At 45.2% G+C, this 24,437-nt stretch overlaps 1 protein-coding gene across 1 annotated transcript; it reads left to right on the forward strand.

Annotated features, from left to right (window-relative positions):
• Window positions 1-5,547: 5,547 nt before the first annotated feature.
• Window positions 5,548-14,677, forward strand: LOC139412599 (uncharacterized; the record flags this gene model as incomplete). The annotated part of the gene is made up of 3 exons (XM_071159302.1): window positions 5,548-5,746; window positions 12,984-13,095; window positions 14,068-14,677. Coding segments are annotated over exons 1-3 (921 nt in total), but the record flags the coding sequence as incomplete, so codon positions are not given.
• Between the last annotated feature and the right edge of the window lie 9,760 nt (window positions 14,678-24,437).

Genomic DNA, 24,437 nt, shown 5'->3' on the forward strand with positions numbered 1-24,437 from the left:
GCTGCAAACATTTTTTGGTACCCTACCCCAGATCTGTGCTTCGACACAATCCTGTCTCTGTGCTCTATGGACAATTCCTCCGATCTCATGGCTTGGTTTTTTGCTCTGACATGCACTGTCAACTGTGGGACCTTATATAGGCAGGTGTGTGCCTTTCCAAATCATGTCCAATCAATTGAATTTACCACAGGTGGACTCCAATCAAGTTGTGTAAACATCTTAAGGATGATCCATGGAAATATGATTCACCTGAGCTTGTCATTATGGGGTATTGTGTGCAAATTGATGAGGGAAAAAATGTATTCAATCCATTTTAGAATAAGGCTGTAACGTAACAAAATTTTGAAAAGGTAAAGGGGTCTGAATACTTTTCAAAAGCACTGTATCTCTGTTTGGGGCTGCTCTAATTATGAGGTAATCTGTGCCAGGATTCAAAAGGCAGGGATTGCCTCTGTTTTACGAGTAGCAAATAATGTGTTCCAGAGTTGTTAAATTATAGTTTTGGGGGTAATAGATGTTTCAAATCCCAACCCTGACAGGCATCTGCAAACACCTCATTCATGTCCCGACATGGACCGTAATTTGGGGCTAATTGCTATGTGAGGAATGCCACATGATTAACATGGAGCCGCATGGCACACACACATCCTCTTTACTGCTCTACACCCCATAAAAGGCATAGGGTTGCATGCACATTCACCATGCAACAGACAGGCCTAATGTGGTTCCTATTTGAAACATTGTGCTGACTAGTGCATGGGCTAATTAATACATGACTTACATTAGTTTTACATGGCGGGGATATGTATTATTAGTGACTAACTGAAAACATAGTTTGAGATTCAAAAGAGCTGACTCTGAATTTCTTCATTGGAATGACATTTTCCTTTTTTGTTTTTACCAATTATGGTGAGAAAGCTGCTGAGATGTCCAAATGCAATACTTCCATTTGGACTTAGAAAAGTGTAATCTTTTCAGTGCCATTTTGTTATCCAGAGTTATTTCAGATATCTCCCTATGTGCATGCATTTACTCTTCCACTTCCTCTGCTTCTGAGACTCTCTGCCCCTCAAATTCCATTAAAACTCATAACTTTAGCTCCAGGGGCTCTGGGAAAGGTAATGCATTTTCCTGCTTTTTCATAGCTTCAATGTACCTCATATTTACATATAGATTGAGTATTTCTCAGCGAGTCTACGTTTAAAGCAGATTCACTGTAGTCCATTTTATTGGACCATGGATTTATGTATATTTAACGAAAAGTTGATGTGGGGAGTGTACTTCTTTGAACATTGGTGTATACATGGTGTGTTGGACCGAATAATAATGCAGGGTCATGGATGTCTCAACTGCTGAAATCTGAGTGGTCGTCTGCTGAGTCTGATGTGGTCAATCTTGGATGTTTGCCACACTTACTTTCGTGTCCTTTCTGGAATAGCTGATTTGATTTAAAAAAAAATCTTAATTCCAAGAGAGTTAATCTTATTTTTTTGTTATCCGTTTTCTGCATCCTACACATATAGAAAACGAAAATAAACACAAACTAACCACCCAGAGAGTTATCGAATAAAAATGCAAATATCAGGTTGTCCACCTCTGACTAGAGCTCCTTGGAGACCATCTCTTGATCAGAGGAAATCATGAGTCACACACAGTAAATTCATGTTTAAAGTGTTTTGCTTTATAATACACCTCCTGAATTACAGGTCCTAGCTGCTATCTCCTCCTATGTTGGCTGCCAAGGCACCTTCAGTGCTCTGATTTCACCGTCCAATTTCCCTAGATGTTTGATGTATGTGTTTCTGATGGAGATCATCCAACGAAACCCCGAAGGGGGAAATAAACCACTGGCTCCATTATCCTGCTATAAAGAATGTTGATGACATAATGAGTCAGTCATCGTGTGTGTGTGTGTGTGTGTGTGTGTGTGTGTGTGTGTGTGTGTGTGTGTGTGTGTGTGTGTGTGTGTGTGTGTGTGTGTGTGTGTGTGTGTGTGTGTGTGTGTGAGCACGCGCTTGCATGCAGCTAGTCAAATCAGTATCCATTAGGTCAGTCATCCCAGCTCAGGTCATCTTCCATTCACACATTGGCAATGCAGCCACATTCTTTACTGGGGATGCTCTCTCCACCCTCCTTCCTTCCCACACCATCTCTCTCTGTCTTGGCTGAGTTGACCACTCAGACCCATTCCCACTTCCACTCTTACTGATATTGGGCTCTTAGGAGTCCACTTTGAAGTGGACAAGACATTCCCAAAAAATTTCTGTAGACCACTACAATAAGAGTAGTTGCTGCTCTGAGCATTCCTTGTAGAAGCTGTGGAATCTCTGTCATTGTTTTGGTGCTGTATCAGGTAAGCGTGTGAGAAGAATCTGAAATGGCCATATGCGTTCTTTCTTTGCCAGTCGCCGTGGCTACAGGGTGACAATGGGCTGGTGAATAGATAAGCTGACAGGAGAAATGGTGGGGATGAGGCTGGAATGTTGAAAAATAATTAACAATAGAGGGAGGCCTGTGGGAAGATGTGCCAAAATAATGTAGTGCAAACAATGATGCATCCCTCTAGCACAAAATTATTTTCGAGCCTATTGTCTCATTCAGAAACAGTTAGGTCTAAGCCTTGTTTTGTTAGACACAATTAGCAGAAGAATCCAACATTTGTGGTAAATGTTTCATTAGGCCTAATTCTCAAATGAACATTTTTGTTGTTGTTGCAATTTTACCCCCATTTTCTCCACAATTTTGTGATATTATGATCTTATCTCATCGCTGCAACTCCCAACGGGAGAGGAGCAGGTCAGGTCATGCATCCTCCGAAACATGACCTGCCAAACCGTGCTTCTTATCACCCCACTGCTTAACCCGGAAGCCAGCCACACCAGTGTGTCGGAGGAAACATCGTTCAACTGACGACCGAGGTCAGCATGCAGGCGTCCGGCCCGCCACAAGGAGTCACTATAGCACGATAAGTCAAGTAAAGCCCCCCCCGGCAAAACCCTCCCTTAACCTGGACAATTGTCCCGATTACGGCCGGTTGTGACACAGCCCAGCCCATCGCAGTGCATTAAACCGCGGCACCACTCGGGAGGCCCCAAACTCTGAGTCTCTTCATCTCCCTGTGAGAGACTTCTTGATTTAGGCCTGGAATCACCTCAATTAAACTGACAAATGTTCCCTCGAGGGCAGAGAGGCTTGTTCCCCCCCGGTCAGGAAGATCTGGAAAACTTGATATGGTTGCAGAGCCAAGCCGTTCAGGTCCAGTCTTTGATTTTTCCAAAGCCTCATCAGTCAGGTGGTTGTAAACATTAGTGAGCTCCAACCAAATCACCTTATATTCCAATTATTTCAATGGCCTTCCATGCCAGGTCGCATCCTTTGGCTATTGTAGAGCTTGCTCTCTGCTATAAGGGTCCGATTCAGACTTAGGAAATCTATGCCTTTTTTAATTGTTTCGATTTAAGCACTTCTTAGTATTTGGTATAAAGATTTTACCATACGCAGGTGTGCAACAAACTCTTGGTGTGGCTCCCATATGCACACTGAATCAATGTAATTCAACTGCCAAAGACCCTTAAAGAGGTCAACATTCACAAGGCTGCAGGATCAGACGGATTACCAGGATCTGTACTCCGAGCATGTGCTGACCAGCAGAGGGAACACCCCCCTATCCACATCGATGGAACAGTAGTGGAGAGGGTAGCAAGTTTTAAGTTCCTCGGCATACACATCACAGACAAACTGAATTGGTCCACTCACACAGACAGCATCGTGAAGAAGGCGCAGCAGCGCCTCTTCAACCTCAGGAGGCTGAAGAAATTCGGCTTGTCACCAAAAGCACTCACTAACTTCTACAGATGCACAATCGAGAGCATCCTGGCGGGCTGTATCACCGCCTGGTATGGCAACTGCACCGCCCTCAACCGTAAGGCTCTCCAGAGGGTAGTGAGGTCTGCACAACGCATCACCGGGGGCAAACTACCTGCCCTCCAGGACACCTACACCACCCGATGTCACAGGAAGGCCATAAAGATCATCAAGGACATCAACCACCCGAGCCACTGCCTGTTCACCCCGCTATCATCCAGAAGGCGAGGTCAGTACAGGTGCATCAAAGCTGGGACCGAGAGACTGAAAAACAGCTTCTATCTCAAGGCCATCAGACTGTTAAACAGCCACCACTAACACTGAGTGGCTGCTGCCAACACACTGACACTGACTCAACTCCAGCCACTTAAATAATGGGAATTGATGGGAAATGATGTAAATATATCACTAGCCACTTTAAACAATGCTACCTTATATAATGTTACTTACCCTACATTATTCATCTCATATGCATACGTATATACTGTACTCTATATCATCGACTGTATCCTTATGTAATACATGTATCACTAGCCACTTTAAACTATGCCACTTTGTTTACATACTCATCTCATTTGTACATACTGTACTCGATACCATCTACTGTATCTTGCCTATGCTGCTCTGTACCATCACTCATTCATATATCCTTATGTACATATTCTTTATCCCCTTACACTGTGTACAAGACAGTAGTTTTGGAATTGTTAGTTAGATTACTTGTTATTACTGCATTGTCGGAACTAGAAGCACAAGCATTTCGCTACACTCGCATTAACATCTGCTAACCATGTGTATGTGACAAATAAAATTTGATTTGATTTGATTTGATTAACTGGCAAATGCCTTCACAGACATTTTCAACCTCTCCCTGTCTGAGTCTGTAATACCAACATGTTTCAAGCAGACCACCATAGTCCCTGTGCCCAAGAACACTAAGGTAACCTGCCTAAATGACTACCGACCCGTAGCACTCATGTCTGTAGCCATGAAATGTTTGAAAGGCTGGTCATGGATCACATCAACACCATTATCCCAGGAACCCAAGACCCACTCCAATATGGATACCTCCCCAACAGATCCACAGATGATGCGATCTGTACTGCAATCCACACTGCCCTTTCACACCTGGACAAAAGGACCACCTATGTGAGAATGCTATTAATTGACTACTGCGCAGCGTTCAACACCATAGTGCCCTCAAAGCTCATCACTAAGCTAAGGACCCTGGGACTAAACACCTCCCTCTGCAACTGGATCCTGGACTTCCTGATGGGCCGCTCCCAGGTGGTAAGCGTAGGTAACAACACATCCACTCAACACGGGGGGCCCCTCAGGGGTGCGTGCTCAGTCCCTCCTGTACTCCCTGTTCACTCATGACTGCACGGCCAGGCACAACTCCAACACCATCATTAGGGAGGTCAGAGACCTGACCATGTGGTGCAAGGACACCAACCTCTCCCTCAACGTGATCAACACAAAGGAGGTTATTGTGGACTACAGGAAAAGGAGGACCGAACACGCCCCATTCTCATCAACGGGGCTGTAGTGGAGCAGGTTGAGAGCTTCAAGTTCCTTGTCACCCACATCACCAACAAACTAACATAGTCCAAACACACCAAGACAGTCGTGAAGAGGGTACGACAAAACCTATTCCCCCTCAGGAGACTGAAAAGATTTGGCATGGGTCCTCAGATCCTCAAAAGGATCTACAGCTGTGCCATCGAGAGCATCCTGACGGATTGCATCACTGCCTGGTATAGCAACTGCTCGGTCTCTGACTGCAAGGCACTACAGAGGGTAGTGCGTACAGCCCAGTACATCACCGTGGACAAGTCACCTGCCATCCAGGACCACCTATACCAGGCGGTGTCAGAGGAAGGCCCTAAAAATTGTCAAAGACTCCAGCCACCCTAGTCATAGACTGTTCTCTCTGCTACCACACGGCAAACGGTACTGGAGCACCAAGTCTAGGTCCAAGAGTCTTCTAAACAGCTTCTACCCCCAAGCCATAAGACTCCTGAACATCTAATCAAATGGCTACCAGGACTATTTGCATTGCCCCCCCCCCCCTCCCCCTCTTCAATGCTGTTGCTACTCTGTTATTATCTATGCATAGTCACTTCTAGGCAGAGTTTCAAAGAAAAATCCATATCTCAGACTGGCCAATAAAAAGAAAAGAGTAAGATGGGCAAAAGAACACAGACACTGGACAGAGGAACTTTGCCTAGAAGGCCAGCATCCCGGAGCCGCCTCTTCACTGTTAACGTTGAGACTGGTGGTTACGGGTAATATTTAATGAAGCTGCCAGCTGAGGACTTGTGAGGCGTCTGTTTCTCAAACTAGACACTCTAATGTCCTCTTGCTCAGTTGTGTACTGGAGCCTCCCACTCCTCTTTCTATTCTGGTTAGAGCCAGTTTGCGCTGTTCTGTGAAGGGAGTAGTACACAGCGTTGTACGAGACCTTCAGTTTCTTGGCAATTTCTCGCATGGAATAGCCTTAATTTCTCAGAACAATAATAGACTGATGAGTTTCAGAAGAAAGATCTTTGTTTCTGGCCATTTTGAGCCTGTAATCAAACCCACAAATGCTGATGCTCCAGATACTCAACTAGTCTAAAGAAGGCCAGTTTTATTGCTTCTTTAATCAGCACACAGTTTTCAGCTGTGCCAACATAATTGCAAAAGGGTTTTCTAATGATCAATTAGGCTTTTAAACAAATTAACTTGGACTAGCTAACAAAATGTGCCATTGGAACACAGGAGTGATGGTTGCTGATAATGGACCTCTGTACGCCTATGTAGATATTCCATTAAAAGTCAGCCGTTTCCAGCTACAATAGTCATTTACAACATTAACATTGTCTACACTGATTTTCTGATCATTTTGATGCTATTTTAATGGACTAAAAAGGACATTTCTAAGTGACCCCAAATTTTTGAACAATCGTGTATATAATAAAGCATTGCATGCATATCATCACATATTTGTAGTGGCATACAACAGTAGAGTAGAGGTACTTACAGAGGTTGCACACATGGGGAACATTTTTAGTAGGCTAGGGTCCGGGATAATGTTGGCCTTTTAAAAATGCATTTCATGCAATTCTACGTCATTTTTCTGGAGACTTTGGCAGAATCTTTTTAAATGCCGCACAAATGATTGAAATGGTATGCTACTTTGACATTGACAAACTGAGAATCTGAGATCAATAAAAATGACCTTGTCTTGAATCCATCAATAGCCTAGGCCTAGGTGTGAGGAGACACATCTTGTAGGCTGCAATATGAGGAGGAAATTATAGTTCAAAAAAAGCTTTTTTAACTGACTCACTCATTCGCAGGTGATCTTCGATGCGCTCGTGCCAAAAGCCTATCACTCTCTCTTTTGTAAAACAATATTTGGAAGTTGATCAAATATTTTGGTAGCTTACAGAATAGTCTTCTATTTTCTTCTCAAGTCATTGCTTTCCAACCTGTGTTTTCCCTCGATTGTATTTGAAATATTGCGAAAGGCCTGTTTTGTCTGGGTGCTGTTTTTTCACCTGACAGATTTGCCACGCGTTCCCGACTGTAGGCTATTCCACAGCTAGGCATTTTTTTAATGAAGCTTTTGATCCTCTGAGGTTAATTTATAGGGGGTCTTCTCATGGTGTAGTAGGCTATTCTGGATCATTTAATGTATTTTTAAACAGACTGCAGTAATTCTATAACTTTGGTAAATGTATTTAACTTTATCAGCAGCAGCTATGATTCTATAAGGGAATAAATGATGAAGTGCACCGTTAGAGAGATGAGAGTTGCAGGCTCATGTCCATTAGAGCAGAGAGGGAGAGAGATACAGTAAACATATTTGGCCCAGGCTGAATTTTTTTTTTGTAGGGGCAGGAAAATTTACAAAGAGGCAACTAAAATGAACTTTGATTGCTTTTATTTTCATGCCACAAGAGTTACCGGATCTTGCCAAATAGGTTCCAGAACAAAACAGTCCAAAACGGAGAGGTGCCGGATCCTGTTCCAGCAGGATGCAGCTTAAATTAAGCATTGGTTAGCTACGATAGTGGCTAATTATATTTAACATAAGCTTTGCCTTGCATTTTGAATATAATTTCCTACTTCACTGTGGGAAAGGGGCGTAATACCTGTCATGCTGATATGCTTTACAGTTTTGTGCCATATGACTGATTTCACACTTGTGTCCAGCGATCATAAGGTAAAATAGATCTAAAGTAATTGTAATTTATATTTACAATCCCCTTATCTGAATAGATTTACTCCCTCCCTAGCTTTTATCAATTTATAAATGACAGTGCATGGAGAATGGTGTTGTTACTTGGGGGAAACAAGAAAGGAGATGTTTTTCCACTCGGAACCGACAGGTTGCTCAAGCTTTTTCATGGTTTCCTCGTGCGTAAAGGTGGTGGAATTATGAGGGACTTAAGTTAAGGTCAGAATGCAGCGTATCTGTAGACACTGTAGTGACCAAGAGTGGCGCAGCAGTCTAAGGCACTGCATCTCAGTGCTAGAGGCATCACTACAGACCCTGGTTTGATTCCAGGCTGTATCACAACCAGCCGTGATTTGAATTTTCATAGGGCGGTTGCACAATTGGCCCAGCATCGCCCGGGTTAGGGTTTGGCAGGGGTAGATAATAATTTGTAAATAAGAATTTGTTCTTAACTGACTTGCCTAGTTAAATAAAAAATAAAAAAAGACACATCTGCCATGCTTCCATTTCTGTGATCTCCACCCCAAACAAATACCTGGCTTGACGCCATGCATTTTCCCCATGCTTAAATTCAAGGTCAGAATACAGGTAGAGAGAAAAGTGCATAAAATTCAATTTTATGCGCACATAACTCAGGTCTGAATCCCCCCAAAGAGACATGAATTACACACATACTGTACTGTATATTCCACTTAGCCACAAGTCACATTGTGTGTCTAGCCAAGATAATCATTACAAGTCCAGATAAAAGTGATTTATTAATCGATCATGAGGCATGTGTGTTCTCATGTTGAGAGAGAGATGTTTCTCTTTGCTGACTACATATGTAGTCGTTGTTACCACAGATACCTGCAGTTGCATGATTGCAATTAGACATTGAAACTGTATTTCCCAGTGGAGAAAATACATTCTCAGCAACACTATCAATGAAATGGCATCAGCCAACCTGTTGTAGTGATGCTCCTATGAGCTACACTTTCTCCAAGGGGTGCTTTCTGTGAATTTCAATAACGAGTAGTTGTAGGTTTTCAGATGGGAAACAGCTGTTTTTCATGTCTTTGTCCTCCATTTCTCAGACCACAGCGGCATAGGAAAATACTACTTTGGCGACAGTCTCAAGCACCTGTCTCCCGCTGAGTACACACACTGGTCGTTTAATCTGTCATATTGTGTCTGGCTCTGACCAAAGGAAGAGAGGTGTGTTCAGTGACAGTGAACTCATAGCTTTTCTAAACATACCGATATTGAGTTTCCTGGAGTGTGTTCTTTTCCCCTCACCTCACACTTACATTCATGCTTTCCATCGTGTTTTGGGTGGGTTAAATGGTCCATTCGTTTAAGTGATGGCAGAGGTTTCCAAGCTGCAATTTTTCTTTGGCATGTTTAAGTTGAGACTTTTCCAAAGCACACTTTCCAGTCATTAATTCTGTGGTCATAGTGTTGTGTGAAGGATTGCCTATTCAACTGCCTCCATCAGTTAATGCATAATTAGAGTACTACCTCAACAAGATTGAAATGTAGGATAAATTGAAATGTAGGATAAATTATGTTCTACTACCTGAAAGTGTGTGCTGTACACACAAAAGTAATTTTTGTAGATTACTTACATCCCAAAGGGTTACGTGTGTCTTGCTGTGTAACTGTACCTGTAACGATTGACATCAAATAGAATAAAAGAAAATAGAACAATATTGGTCGCATGCACACATTTAGCAGGTGTTATTGAGGTTGTAGCTAAATTCTTGTCTTCCTAACAGTGCACAACAATGCACACAAATCTAATCAAATATAAATGTGTGTGTGTATATATATATATCTGAAGTTTGGACACTACTCATTCTAAGGTTTTTCTTTATTTTTACAATTTTCTACTTTGTAGAATAATAGTGAAGACATTCATCAAAACTATTTAATAACACACATGGAATCATGTAGTAACCACAAAAGTGTTAAACAAATCAAAATATGTTTTACATTTTGACTCTTAAAAGTAGCCACCCTTTGCCTTGATGACAGCTTTGCACACTCTTGACATTCTCTCAACCAGCTTCATGATGAATGCTTTTTCAACAGTTGCTTGCACATCAGGCCAAAAGATAGATTTCCACTGGTCTAATGTCCATTGTTCGTGTTTCTTGGCCAAAGCAAGTCTCTTCTTCTTTTTGATGTCCTTTAGTAGTGGTTTCTTTGAACAAAAATAAAAATGCAACATGTAAAGTGACGGTCCCATGTTTCATGAGCTGATATAAGAGATCTCAGAAAAAGAAAAAATATATACTACTTAAAAACCTGTTTTTGCTTTTTCATTATGGGGTATTGTGTGTAGATTGATGAGGGAAAACTTTTAATTTTAGAATTAGGCTGTAACTTAACAAGATGTGGAAAAGTCAAGGGGTCTGAATAGTTTCTGAATGCACTGAACTGTGTACTGTAGACATGTGACCTGTCCAGTGGTTGTCATAGCAAGGGTGATGTCAGTGTTTATGGGGTGTGTGTGTGTGCACGGTCTAAGTGTCTTTCAATAGAATGGCTACAGTAACCGTGATGGAGCATGACAGGAATTCCATTGTCTAGGTATTAAGCACACACAGCCTTAGGGCAACACATGTATTTCTGTGGAGGAGTGTGAACCTAGTGCCAGGCCACACAGGGCCCAGCTCTCTATCCTCAGCCCCGGGGATAAATGGGTAAACAAAGTGCTGTCCTCTATTGACACAGAGCAGAAGCCAGCTACAGGACCTCTGATGGACAGTGTTACTGTACGCACCAGCAGCTCCCCAACACACCGCATTGTACAGTATCAGAAACATTAACCAAGCACTGTAAACATATCAATATGACTACAACGTAAAGTCAACAAATGAATTCATTTCCGATTGTACATAGTTTACATTGCATATTGAAGGCCTATTATTCAATAGATAATATGCAAAGCATAGAGATATTTTTACCAAGGAACTATTTTAATTACCCCCTTAGAAAAATAAATGATATAATCCGACTGCTCCATCTGACAGAGGGAAATAATTCACTCCTCTACTCTGAACCTCATTCTCCAACTAACCAGAGGGGGATAGCATCAAAAATTATTATTGAAAAATTAGTGCCCCTCCAATGGGCAAATGTTGAGTAAACCTAGAGAAGGAAGCTATTATTTGTTTAGAGAAGTTGTATTTCCCTTCCCTAAGACCAGTTCCTACTGCCTTTCCCATTTCAACAGCAGAGATACGGTATTTACAGAATGAGCACTGTTGCATGGTATCATACGTTTATGAACACAGGGCAAATGTGTGAAATTGGTTTTGCCTGTTGTCGTTTCGTAGGCTTGACCTGTGGAATGTTTAGTGTGACCATAACGGTTTTATCAGGGCTTATCACGTTCTCATTACGACATGTGGTTTGTCTGCTGTCTGCGCTGGTGGTGGTCTCTTTCACAGGAGACCTGTTGTGGCTCTGCCATTGTCAATCCTCATCCTCAGCCTTCACCCGGAGACACAGCATTCCTCCTCTTTGTCCTCTTAACATAACAGGGTTCATCTCACACCCCCACTCTCCACTAATCTGCATGGGTGATTCTCCTAAGAGTGCGCTGCCATTTTTGTTCCCCCTGCTACTGCCTCTTGAGAGTGAGAGGTTCCATGCATTCCTCCAGTGGTTGGCCATTGAGGCTGTCCATTCAGGCCATTGGGTCCAGCTCTCATCTGGGCTGATGGATGGCCTGTCTGGGTTTATCTGAGCAGGACGGACGGTGCGCTGGCTGGTGCCCGGAGATTGTCACTCCTGAGTAGTTTATCAGGAGCCTACTTATAGAGCTGTCATCCTCTCAGAGCAGAGTTCCCAGGCACCTCGTCCACCCCCTGTCCTGTCCTGTTCTGTCACTCCACCACACCATCCGCCCACGGCCTTGGCCTGCCTGCCTGTCGTCCTGGGGAACCCTTATTGTCTATCTCAAACTACTTCACCTCTGGGGAGTTAGATTCCCTGTTGTTAGGAGCTCTCTGTTGCCATGTTGTGTTAGTAACCAGCTCCAGACTATGTGTGGGGGTACACATGGTGGATGTAGGTACAGCAGACAAGCTTTGACTGTAGATTAATTGTCTTTCTTATTAATCAATCAAAATCACATGTTTTATTTGTCACATGCTTCGTAAATAACAGGTGTGGGCGAACAGTGAAATGCTTAATTACAGGCCCTTACCAACGATGTAGAGAGAAAGAAAATATAGAATAATAGAAAAGTAAAACATAATAATAGGAGAAATTATAGATACACTGTAACGGTTTTCTTGAGTTGAAGGAGAGGCGGACCAAAATATAGCGTGGTTATTATTCATGGTTCTTTAATAAAGAAACTATACATGAATATACTAACAAAACAATAAACGTGAGAAAACCTAAACAGCCTATCTGGTGACAACAAACACAGAGACAGGAACAATCACCCACAAACACACTGTCACGCCCTGGTCAAGGTATTTTGTGTTTTTCTTCATGTATTGGGTCAGGCCAGGGTGTGGCATCGGGTTTTTTGTATTGTGGTGTGTTTTGTCCTGGGGTTTTGGTGTGTATGTATTGGGATTGTAGCTAGTGGGGTTATCTAGCAAAGTCTATGGCTGTCTGGAGTGGTTCTCAATCAGAGGCAGGTGTTTATCGTTGTCTCTGATTGGGAACCATATTTAGGCAGCCATATTCTTTGAGTTTGTCGTGGGTGATTGTCCTTAGTGTCTTGATGTCCTTATTCTGTGTTAGTTTACACTAGTATAGGCTGTTTCGGTTTTCGTTACGTTTATTGTTTTGTAGTGTTTGTATTTAGATTCGTGTTTCATTTATTGAATAAACATGGATCGCAATCTACACGCTGCATTTTGGTCCGACTCTCCTTCTCACCAAGAAAACCGTTACAGAATCACCCACCACCAACGGACCAAGCAGCGTGTTAACAGGCAGGAGCCACAGGAGAGGCAACAGAGGCAGCAGCAGCAGGAGCAGCAGCAGCAGCTGCAGTGGGAGCCGGACAACTTTCTCACGGTTTCTGGAAGGAAATGCTGTAGGAACGCTCAACCGGTGTCGCTCATTCAGCCGACAGAAACTTTCAACCGGTTTTCCCCGTTAAGCAGCGGGTCGGAGTCAGAGGCCGAGTCTTCTCTGGTCTCTACTCCTCCCGTTACGGGGTCTGAGACGCCGAAGCTTCCCACCATTAGCTCTGACAAATTGAAAACTCTAGTCATTGGCGACTCCATTACCCGCAGTATTAGACTTAAAACGAATCATCCAGCGATCATACACTGTTTACCGGGGGGCAGGGCTACCGACGTTAAGGCTAATCTGAAGATGGTGCTGGCTAAAGCTAAAACTGGCGAGTGTAGAGAGTATAGAGATATTGTTATCCACGGCACTAACGATGTTAGGATGAAACAGTCAGAGATCACCAAGCGCAACATAGCTTCTGCGTGTAAATCAGCTAGAAAGATGTGTCGGCATCGAGTAATTGTCTCTGGCCCCCTCCCAGTTAGGGGGAGTGATGAGCTCTACAGCAGAGTCTCACAACTCAATCGCTGGTTGAAAACTGTTTTCTGCCCCTCCCAAAAGATAGAATTTGTAGATAATTGGCCCTCTTTCTGGGACTCACCCACAAACAGGACCAAGCCTGACCTGCTGAGGAGTGACGGACTCCATCCTAGCTGGAGGGGTGCTCTCATTTTATCTACCAACATAGACAGGGCTCTAACTCCTCTAGCTCCGCAATGAAATAGGGTGCAGGCCAGGCAGCAGGCTGTTAGCCAGCCTGCCAGCATAGTGGAGTCTGCCACTAGCACAGTCAGTGTAGTCAGCTCAGCTATCACCATTGAGACCGTGTCTGTGCCTCGACCTAGGTTGGGCAAAACTTAACATGGCGGTGTTCGCCTTAGCAATCTCACTAGGATGAAGACCACCTCCATTCCTGTCATTATTGAAAGAGATCATGATACCTCACATCTCAAAATAGGGCTACTTAATGTTAGATCCCTTACTTCAAAGGCAATTATAGTCAATGAACTAATCACTGATCATAATCTTGATGTGATTGGCCTGACTGAAACATGGCTTAAGCCTGATGAATTTACTGTGTTAAATGAGGCCTCACCTCCTGGCTACACTAGTGACCATATCCCCCGTGCATCCCGCAAAGGCGGAGGTGTTGCTAACATTTACGATAGCAAATTTCAATTTACAAAAAAAAAAATGACGTTTTCGTCTTTTGAGCTTCTAGTCATGAAATCTATGCAGCCTACTCAATCACTTTTTATAGCTACTGTTTACAGGCCTCCTGGGCCATATACAGCGTTCCTCACTGAGTTCCCTGAATTCCTATCGGACCTTGTAGTCATAGCGGATAATATTCTAATCTTTGGTGATTTTAATATTCACATGGAAAAGTCCACAGACCCACTCCAAAAGGCTTTCGGAGCCATCATCGACTCAGTGGGTTTTGTCCAACATGTCTCTGGACCCACTCACTGTCACAGTCATACGCTGGACCTAGTTTTGTCCCATGGAATAAATGTTGTGGATCTTAATGTTTTTCCTCATAATCCTGGACTATCGGACCACCATTTTATTAACTAAAAAGCAGCATTCCCCAAGAGAGGATGACTTTCACTTTAGCAGTGATAAATTCATGAACTTCTTTGAGGAAAAGATTATGATTATTAGAAAGCAAATTACGGACTCTTCCTTAAATCTGCATATTCCTTCAAAGCTCAGTTGTCCTGAGTCTACACAACTCTGCCAGGACCTAGGATCAAGAGAGACGCTCAAGTGTTTTAGTACTATATCTCTTGACACAATGATGAAAATAATCATGGCCTCTAAACCTTCAAGCTGCATACTGGACCCTATTCCAACTAAACTACTGAAAGAGCTGCTTCCTGTGCTTGGCCCTCCTATGTTGAACATAATAAACGGCTCTCTATCCACCGGATGTGTACCAAACTCACTAAAAGTGGCAGTAATAAAGCCTCTCTTGAAAAAGCCAAACCTTGACCCAGAAAATATAAAAAACTATCGGCCTATATCGAATCTTCCATTCCTTTCAAAAATTTTAGAAAAGGCTGTTGCGCAACAACTCACTGCCTTCCTGAAGACAAACAATGTATACGAAATGCTTCAGTCTGGTTTTAGACCCCATCATAGCACTGAGACGGCACTTGTGAAGGTGGTAAATTACATTTTAATGGCATCGGACCGAGGCTCTGCATCTGTCCTCGTGCTCCTAGACCTTAGTGCTGCTTTTGATACCATCGATCACCACATTCTTTTGGAGAGATTGGAAACCCAAATTGGTCTACACGGACAAGTTCTGGCCTGGTTTAGATCTTATCTGTCGGAAAGATATCAGTTTGTCTCTGTGAATAGTTTGTCCTCTGACAAATCAACTGTAAATTTCGGTGTTCCTCAAGGTTCCGTTTTAGGACCACTATTGTTTTCACTATATATTTTACCTCTTGGGGATGTTATTCGAAAACATAATGTTAACTTTCACTGCTATGCGGATGACACACAGCTGTACATTTCAATTAAACATGGTGAAGCCCCAAAATTGCCCTTGCTAGAAGAATGTGTTTCAGACATAAGGAAGTGGATGGCTGCAAACTTTCTACTTTTAAACTCGGACAAAACAGAGATGCTTGTTCTAGGTCCCAAGAAACAAAGAGATCTTCTGTTGAATCTGACAATTAATCTTAATGGTTGTACAGTCGTCTCAAATAAAACTGTGAAGGACCTCGGCGTTACTCTGGACCCTGATCTCTCTTTTGAAGAACATATCAAGACCATTTCAAGGACAGCTTTTTCCATCTACGTAACATTGCAAAAATCAGAAACTTTCTGTCCAAAAATGATGCAGAAAAATTAATCCATGCCTTTGTCACTTCTAGGTTAGACTACTGCAATGTTCTACTTTCCGGCTACCCGGATAAAGCACTAAATAAACTTCAGTTAGTGCTAAATACGGCTGCTAGAATCCTGACTAGAACCAAAAAATTTGATCATATTACTCCAGTGCTAGCCTCTCTACACTGGCTTCCTGTCAAAGCAAGGGCTGATTTCAAGGTTTTACTGCTAACCTACAAAGCATTACATGGGCTTGCTCCTACCTATCTCTCTGATTTGGTCCTGCCGTACATACCTACACGTACGCTACGGTCACAAGACGCAGGCCTCCTAATTGTCCCTAGAATTTCTAAGCAAACAGCTGGAGGCAGGGCTTTCTCCTATAGAGCTCCATTTTTATGGAACGGTCTGCCTACCCATGTCAGAGACGCAAACTCGGTCTCAACCTTTAAGTCTCTACTGAAGACTCATCTCTTCAGTGGGTCATATGATTGAGTGTAGTCTGGCCCAGGAGTGGGAGGGTGAACGGAAAGGCTCTGGAGCAACGAACCGACCTTGCTGTCTCTGCCTGGCCGGTTCCCCTCTTTCCACTGGGATTCTCTGCCTCTAACCCTATTACAGGGGCTGAGTCACTGGCTTACTGGGGCTCTCTCATGCCGTCCCTGGAGGGGGTGCGTCACCTGAGTGGGTTGAGTCACTGATGTGGTCATCCTGTCTGGGTTGGCGCCCCCCCCCCTTGGGTTGTGCCGTGGCAGGGGTCTTTGTGTGCTATACTCAGCCTTGTCTCAGGATGGTAAGTTGGTGGTTGAAGATATCCCTCTAGTGGTGTGGGGGCTGTGCTTTGGCAAAGTGGGTGGGGTTATATCCTTCCTGTTTGGCCCTGTATTGGGGTGTCCTCGGAATGGGCCACAGTGTCTCCTGACCCCTCCTGTCTCAGCCTCCAGTATTTATGCTGCAGTAGTAGTTTATGTGTCGGGGGGCTAGGGTCAGTTTGTTATATCTGGAGTACTTCTCCTGTCCTATTCGGTGTCCTGTGTGAATCTAGGTGTGCGTTCTCTAATTCTCTCCTTCTCTCTTTCTCTCTCTCGGAGGACCTGAGCCCTAGGACCATGTCCCAGGACTACCTGACATGATGAATCCTTGCTGTCCCCAGTCCACCTGGCTGTGCTGCTGCTCCAGTTTCAACTGTTCTGCCTTAATATTATTCGACCATGCTGGTCATTTATGAACATTTGAACATCTTGGCCATGTTCTGTTATAATCTCCACCCGGCACAGCCAGAAGAGGACTGGCCATCCCACATATGCTCTCTCTAATTCTCTCTTTCTTTCTCTCTCTCGGAGGACCTGAGCCCTAGGACCATGCCCCAGGAATACCTGACATGATGACTCCTTGCTGTCCCCAGTCCACCTGACTGTGCTGCTGCTCCAGTTTCAACTGTTCTGCCTTATTATTATTCGACCATGCTGGTCATTTATGAACATTTGAACATCTTGACCATGTTTTGTTATAATCTTCACCCGGCACAGCCAGAAGAGGACTGGCCACCCCACATAGCCTGGTTCCTCTCTAGGTTTCTTCCTAGGTTTTGGCCTTTCTAGGGAGTTTTTCCTAGCCACCGTGCTTCTACACCTGCATTGCTTGCTGTTTGGGGTTTTAGGCTGGGTTTCTGTACAGCACTTTGAGATATCAGCTGATGTACGAAGGGCTATATAAATAAATTTGATTTGATTTGGAGAGGCTGCACCACCTGGAGAAATGGACATGGGAGGAAGAACTGGACGGTAAAGGACCCTGGGCTCAGCCTGGAGAATATCGTCGCCCCAAGGAAGAACTGGAGGCGGCGAAAGCTGAGAGGCGCAGATATGAGGAGGCAGCACGGCGTAGCGGATGGAAGCCTGAGGATCAGCCCCAAAAATGTATTGTGGGGGGGGCTCAGGGAGAGTGTGGCAGAGTCAGGAGTCAGACCTGAGCCAACTCTCCCTGTTTATCGTGAGGAGCCAAGGAGGAGACCAGAACCAGAGCCGGTGTTGGAGGTGAGCGAAACAGAGACTGTGAAGGAGTTAATGGAGAAATTGGAGGAGAGAGAAATGAGGGAGTTGCTGTGTTGGTGCTTTTTGCATGGAATTCGCCCGACGGAACGTGTTGGGGATTTGATGGCACCTGGGTTAGCGCTCCATACTCGTCCTGAGGTGCGTGTTAGTCGGCTGGTGAAGTCGGTGCCAGCCTCACGCACCAGGCCTCCTGTGCACATCCCTAGCCTTGCACGTCCTGTGCCAACACTGCTCTCAAGATCTCCAGTACGCCTTCACGGTCTAGCCCATCCTGTGCCACCTCCACGCTCCAGTCCTCCGGAAGCAGCTCCCGCACCAGGCTTCCTGTGCGTGTCCTCGATTCAGTACCACCAGTTCCAGCACCACGCACCAGGCCTTCAGTGCGCCTCGCCTGTTTAGCGCAGCCAGAGCCTTTCTCCTCTCCTGCGCTGCTGGAGTCTCCCGCCTGTTTAGCGCAGCCAGAGCCTTTCTCGTCTCCTGCGCTGCCGGAGTCTCCCGCTTGTTTAGCGCAGCCAGAGCCTTTCTCCTCTCCTGCGCTGCTGGAGTCTCCCGCCTGTTCAGCGCAGCCAGAGCTGCCAGCCTGCATAAAGCAGCCAGAGCTGCCAGCCTGCATGGAGAAGCCAGAGCTGCCAGCCTGCATGGAGAAGCCAGAGCTGCCAGCCTGCATGGAGAAGCCAGAGCTGTCAGCCTGCATGGAGAAGCCAGAGCTGCCAGCCTGCATGGAGCAGCCAGAGCTGTCAGTCTGCATGGAGCAGACAGAGCTGTCAGTCTGCATGAAGCAGCCAGAGATGTCAGTCTGCATGAAGCAGCCAGAGCTGTCAGTCTTGCATGGAGCAGCCAGAGCTGTCAGTCTGCATGGAGCAGCCAGAGCTGTCAGTCTGCATGGAGCAGCCAGAGCTGTCAGTCTGCATGGAGCAGCCAGAGCTGTCAGTCTGCATGGAGCAGCCAGAGATGTCAGTCTGCATGGAGCAGCCAGAGCTGTCAGTCTGCATGGAGCAGCCTGAGCTGTCAGTCTGCATGAAGCAGCCCGAGCTGCCAGTCTGCAATGAGCTGCCAGTCTGCACGGAGCTGCCAGTCTGCAAGGAGCTGCCAGTCTGCAAGGAGCTGCCAGTCTGCAAGGAGCTGCCAGTCTGCAAGGAGCTGCCAGTCTGCACAGAGCTGTCAGTCTGCAAGGAGCTGCCATTCTGCACGGAGCCGCCAGAGCTGCCAGTCTGTAAGAAGCCGCCAGAGCTGTCAGCCTACATGGAGCAGCCAGAGCCGCCAGTCAGCATGGAGCAGCCAGAGCCGCCAGACAGTATGGAGCAGCCAGATCTTTCAGTCTGCCAGGATCCGCCAGTCAGCCAGACTCTTCCAGATCTGCCAGTCAGCCAGACTCTTCCAGATCCGCCAGTCAGTCAGACTCTTCCAGATCCGCCAGTCAGCCAGACTCTTCCAGATCCGCCAGTCAGCCAGACTCTTCCAGATCCGCCAGTCAGCCAGACTCTTCCAGATCCGCCAGTCAGCCAGACTCTTCCAGATCCGCCAGTCAGCCAGACTCTTCCAGATCCGCCAGTCAGCCAGACTCTTCCAGATCCGCCAGTCAGCCAGACTCTTCCAGATCCGCCAGTCAGCCAGACTCTTCCAGATCTGCCAGTCAGCCAGACTCTTCCAGATCTGCCAGTCAACCAGACTCTTCCGGATCTGCCAGTCAACCAGACTCTTCCGGATCTGCCAGTCAACCAGACTCTTCCGGATCTGCCAGTCAACCAGACTCTTCCGGATCTGCCAGTCAACCAGACTCTTCGGGATCTGCCAGTCAACCAGACTCTTCCGGATCTGCCAGTCAACCAGGCTCTTCCGGATCTGCCAGTCAACCAGACTTTTCCGGATCCGCCAGTCAGCCGGGATCTGCCAGTCGGCCAGGATCTGCCAGTCGGCCAGGATCTGCCAGTCGGCCAGGATCCGCCAGATCCGCCAGTCAGCCAGGATCTGCCAGTCAGCCAGGATCTGCTAAAACCACCAGCCAGCCAGGATCTGGTAGATCTACCTACCTGCCTGAGCTTTCTCTCACTCCCGAGCTTTCTCTCACTCCCGAGCTTTCTCTCACTCCCGAGCTTTCTCTCACTCCCGAGCTTTCTCTCACTCCCGAGCTTCCCCTCAGTCCCGAGCTGCCTCAGTCCCGAGCTGTCTTTCAGTCCCGATCTGCTCCTCAGTCCAGTGGGTTTCTGGGTGAGGACTACAAGGCCATGGTCGGCGGCGAGGGTGGACTATCCAGGGACGCGAGGAGAGGGGACTAAGACATTGACTGAGTGGGTTCCACGTCCCGCGCCGGAGCCGCCACCATGGACAGACGCCCACCCGGACCCTCCCTATTGTTTGGAGGTGCGTTCGGGAATCTGCACCTTAGGGGGGGGGTTCTGTCACGCCCTGGTCGAGGTATTTTGTGTTTTTCTTCATGTATTGGGTCAGGCCAGGGTGTGGCATCGGGTTTTTTGTATTGTGGTGTGTTTTGTCCTGGGGTTTTGGTGTGTATGTATTGGGATTGTAGCTAGTGGGGTTATCTAGAAAAGTCTATGGCTGTCTGGAGTGGTTCTCAATCAGAGGCAGGTGTTTATCGTTGTCTCTGATTGGGAACCATATTTAGGCAGCCATATTCTTTGAGTTTGTCGTGGGTGATTGTCCTTAGTGTCTTGATGTCCTTATTCTGTGTTAGTTTACACTAGTATAGGCTGTTTCGGTTTTCGTTACGTTTATTGTTTTGTAGTGTTTGTATTTAGATGCGTGTTTCATTTATTGAATAAACATGGATCGCAATCTACACGCTGCATTTTGGTCCGACTCTCCTTCTCACCAAGAAAACCGTTACACACACAGTGAAACCCAGGCTACCTAAGTATGATTCTCAATCAGAGACAACTAATGACACCTGCCTCTGATTGAGAACCATACTAGGCCGAAACATAGAAATACCCAAATCAAAGAAAAACAAACATAGACTGCCCACCCCAACTCACGCCCTGACCATACTAAATAATGACAAAACAAAGGAAATAAAGGTCAGAACAGATACACAATGAGTAATAATAACTTGGGGTGTCAGTCCCGAGTCGATGTGCAGGGGTACAATAAGGTATATATGAGGTATATATGTACATATAACTAGAAATGACGTGACAGATAGTAAACAGTAGCAATGAAGAGTCAAGAAAATGTTGTGCAAAAAGGGTCAAAGCAGATCGTTCAGGCAGCTTTTTGGTTAACTATTGGGGGCAAAATCTGGTCAGGGTTCTGTTGGTTCCAGACTCGGTACCTCTTGCCGTGCGGTAACAGAGAGAAAAGTCTGTGACTTGGGTGGCTGGAGTCAATGTTTTTTGGGGAACTATTTAGGGCCTTCCTCTGACACCGCCTGGTATAGAGGTCCTGGATGGCAGGGAGCTCAGCCCCAGTGATGTACTGGGCCGTCCTCACTGCCTTCTGAAGAGCCTTGCGTTCAAATGCCAAGCAGCTGCCATACCAGGCTGTGATGCAACCAGTCAAGTTACATTTGATGATGCAACTGGTGCAACTTTTTGAGGATCTGAGGGCCCATGCAAAATCTTTTCAGCCTCCTAATGTGGAAGAGGTGTTATAATGCCCTCTTCACGACTATGTTGGTATGTTTGGACCATGATAGATCCTTAGATATGTGGACACCAAGGAACTTTAAGCTCTCAATCCGCTCCCCGTCGACTTGAATGGGAGCATGCTTGGCCCTCCGTTTCCTGTAGTTCATGGTCTGCTCCTTTGTCTTGCTGATGTTGAGGGAGAGGTTGTTGTCCTGGCACAACACTGCCAGGTCTCTGACCTCCTCCCAATAGGCTGTCTAATCGTTGTCTGGGATTAGGCCTACCACCGTTGTGTCACTGGCAAACTTAATGATGGTATTTGTGTTCTGCGCGGCCATGCAGTCGTGGGTATACAGGGAGTACAGGTGGTGACTAAGCACGCACCTCTGAGGGGCCCATGTGTTGAGGGTCAGCGTGGAGGATGTGTTGTTTTCTACCCTCACCATATGGGGGTGTCCCGTCAGGAAGTCCAGGATCCAGTTGCAGAGGGAGGGTCCTTAGCTTAGTGATGCGCTTGGAAGACCCTATGGCTTTGAATGCTGAGCTGTAGTCAATGAACAACATTCTCACGTGGGTGTTCCTTTTGTCCAAATGGGAATGTGTGGAGTGCCATAGAGACTACATCATCTGTAGATCTGTTGGGGCATGCGAATTGGAGTGGGTCCAGGGTAGAGGTCGACCGATTATGATTTTTCAACGCCGATACCGATACCGATTATTGGAGGACCAAAAAGCCAATACCGATTAATAGGCCGATTTAATAAATAAAAAAAGTTTTAATTGTAATAATGACAATTACAACAATACTGAATTAACACTTATTTTAACTTAATATAATACATCAATAAAATCAATTTAGCCTCAAGTAGATAATGAAACATGTTCAATTTGGTTTAAATAATGTAAAAACAAAGTGTTAGAGAAGAACGTAAAAGTGCAATATGTGCTATGTAAGAAAGCTAACATTTCAGTTCCTTGCTCAGAACATGAGAACAAATGAAAGCTGCTGGTTCCTTTTAACATGAGTCTTCAATATTCCCAGGTAAGACGTTTTAGGTTGTAGTTATTATAGGACTATTTCCTTCTATACTATTTGTATTTCATTAATCTTTGACTATTGGATGTTCTTATAGGCACTTTAGTATTGCCAGTGTAACAGTATAGCTTCCGTCCCTCTCCTCGCTCCTCCCTGGGCTCGAACCAGCAACCCAACGACAACAGCCACCACATCGAAGCGTTACCCATGCAGAGCAAGGGAAAACCACCCCACAAGGCTCAGAGCAAGTGACGTTTGAAACGCTATTAGCGCGCGCTAACTAGCCAGCCATTTCACTTCGGTCACACCAGCCTCATCTCGGGAGTTGATAGGTTTGAAGTCCTAAACAGCGCAATGCTTGACGCACAACGAAGAGCTGCTGGCAAAACGCACTAAAGTGCTGTTTGAATGAATGTTTACGCGCTTGCTTCTGCCTACCACCGCTCAGTCAGATACTTAGATACTTGTATGCTTGTATGCTCAGTCAGATTATATGCAACACAGGACAAGTTAGATAATATCTAGTAATATCATCAACCATGTGTAGTTAACTAGTGATTATGATTGATTGTTTTTTATAAGATAAGTTTAATTCTAGCTAGCAACTTACCTTGGCTTACTGCATTTGCGTAACAGGCAGTTTCCTTGTGGAGTGCAACGAGAGAGAGGCAGGTCATTATTGTGTTGGACTAGTTAACTGTAAGGTAGCAAGATTGGATCCCCCGAGCTGATAAGGTGAAAATCTGTCTTCCGCCCCTGAACGAGGCAGGTAACCCATCGTTCCTAGGCCGTCATTGAACATAAGAATGTGTTCTTAACTGACTTGCCTAGTTAAATAAAGATTAAATAAAGGTGTAAAAAAATAATAATAATCATTTCGGCAAATCGACGCCCAAAAATACCGATTTCCGATTGTTATGAAAACTTGAAATTAAACCTAATTAAACCTAATTAATTGACCATTCCGATTAATCGATCGACCTCTAGTCCAGGGTGTCTGGGATGATGGTGTTGATGTGAGTTACGGATGGGAGTGCTACGGGGCAATAGTCATTTATACAGGTTACCTTGGTGTTCTTTGGTACAAGGACTATTGGGGTCTGCTTGAAACATACTGTAAGATGGCGCCAACAGAGATGGTCGCCTCACTTCTAGTCCTTTGGAAACTATGCAGTATTTTTTTTTTTTTTAAACATTGTTAGTCCAGAAAATCTTAAGTGTCATTACATACAGCTGGGAAGAACTATTCGATATCAGAGCGATGTCAACCTACCAGCACTACGACCAGGAATACAACTTTCCCGAAGCGGATCCTTTGTTCGAACCACCCAAGGCATTCAAACTGTATCCAGAAGCTGCCCCAAAACAACGTAGTCGCAGGAGAGGTAGACGGAGGTGTGCACACCACCCACCGCTTAAAAGGATTTTACTCGCTAATGTCCAGTCTCTAGAAAACAAGGAAGACAAAATTAGGGCTAGGGTTGCCTTCCAGAGAGACATCCAGGATTGTAACATACTCTGCTTCACGGAAACATGGCTCTCTGAGTCGGTCCAGCCATCGGGATTCTTTGTGTGTCGCACTGACAGGAATAAACATCTCTCAGGGAAGAAGAAAGGCGGGGGTGTATGTTTCATGATTAACGACTCATGGTGTAATTATAACAAGGAACACCACTGAATTCTATGTAAACTGGAAACCATATATCCGGAGGCTGCATTTATTGTAGCTGGTAATTTAAACAAAGCAAATTTGAGAACAAGGCTAACTAAATACTATCAGCGTATTGATTGTAGTACCC

Source organism: Oncorhynchus clarkii, chromosome 7, assembly GCF_045791955.1.
Source record: "Oncorhynchus clarkii lewisi isolate Uvic-CL-2024 chromosome 7, UVic_Ocla_1.0, whole genome shotgun sequence".
Classification (NCBI taxonomy): Eukaryota; Metazoa; Chordata; class Actinopteri; order Salmoniformes; family Salmonidae; genus Oncorhynchus; species Oncorhynchus clarkii.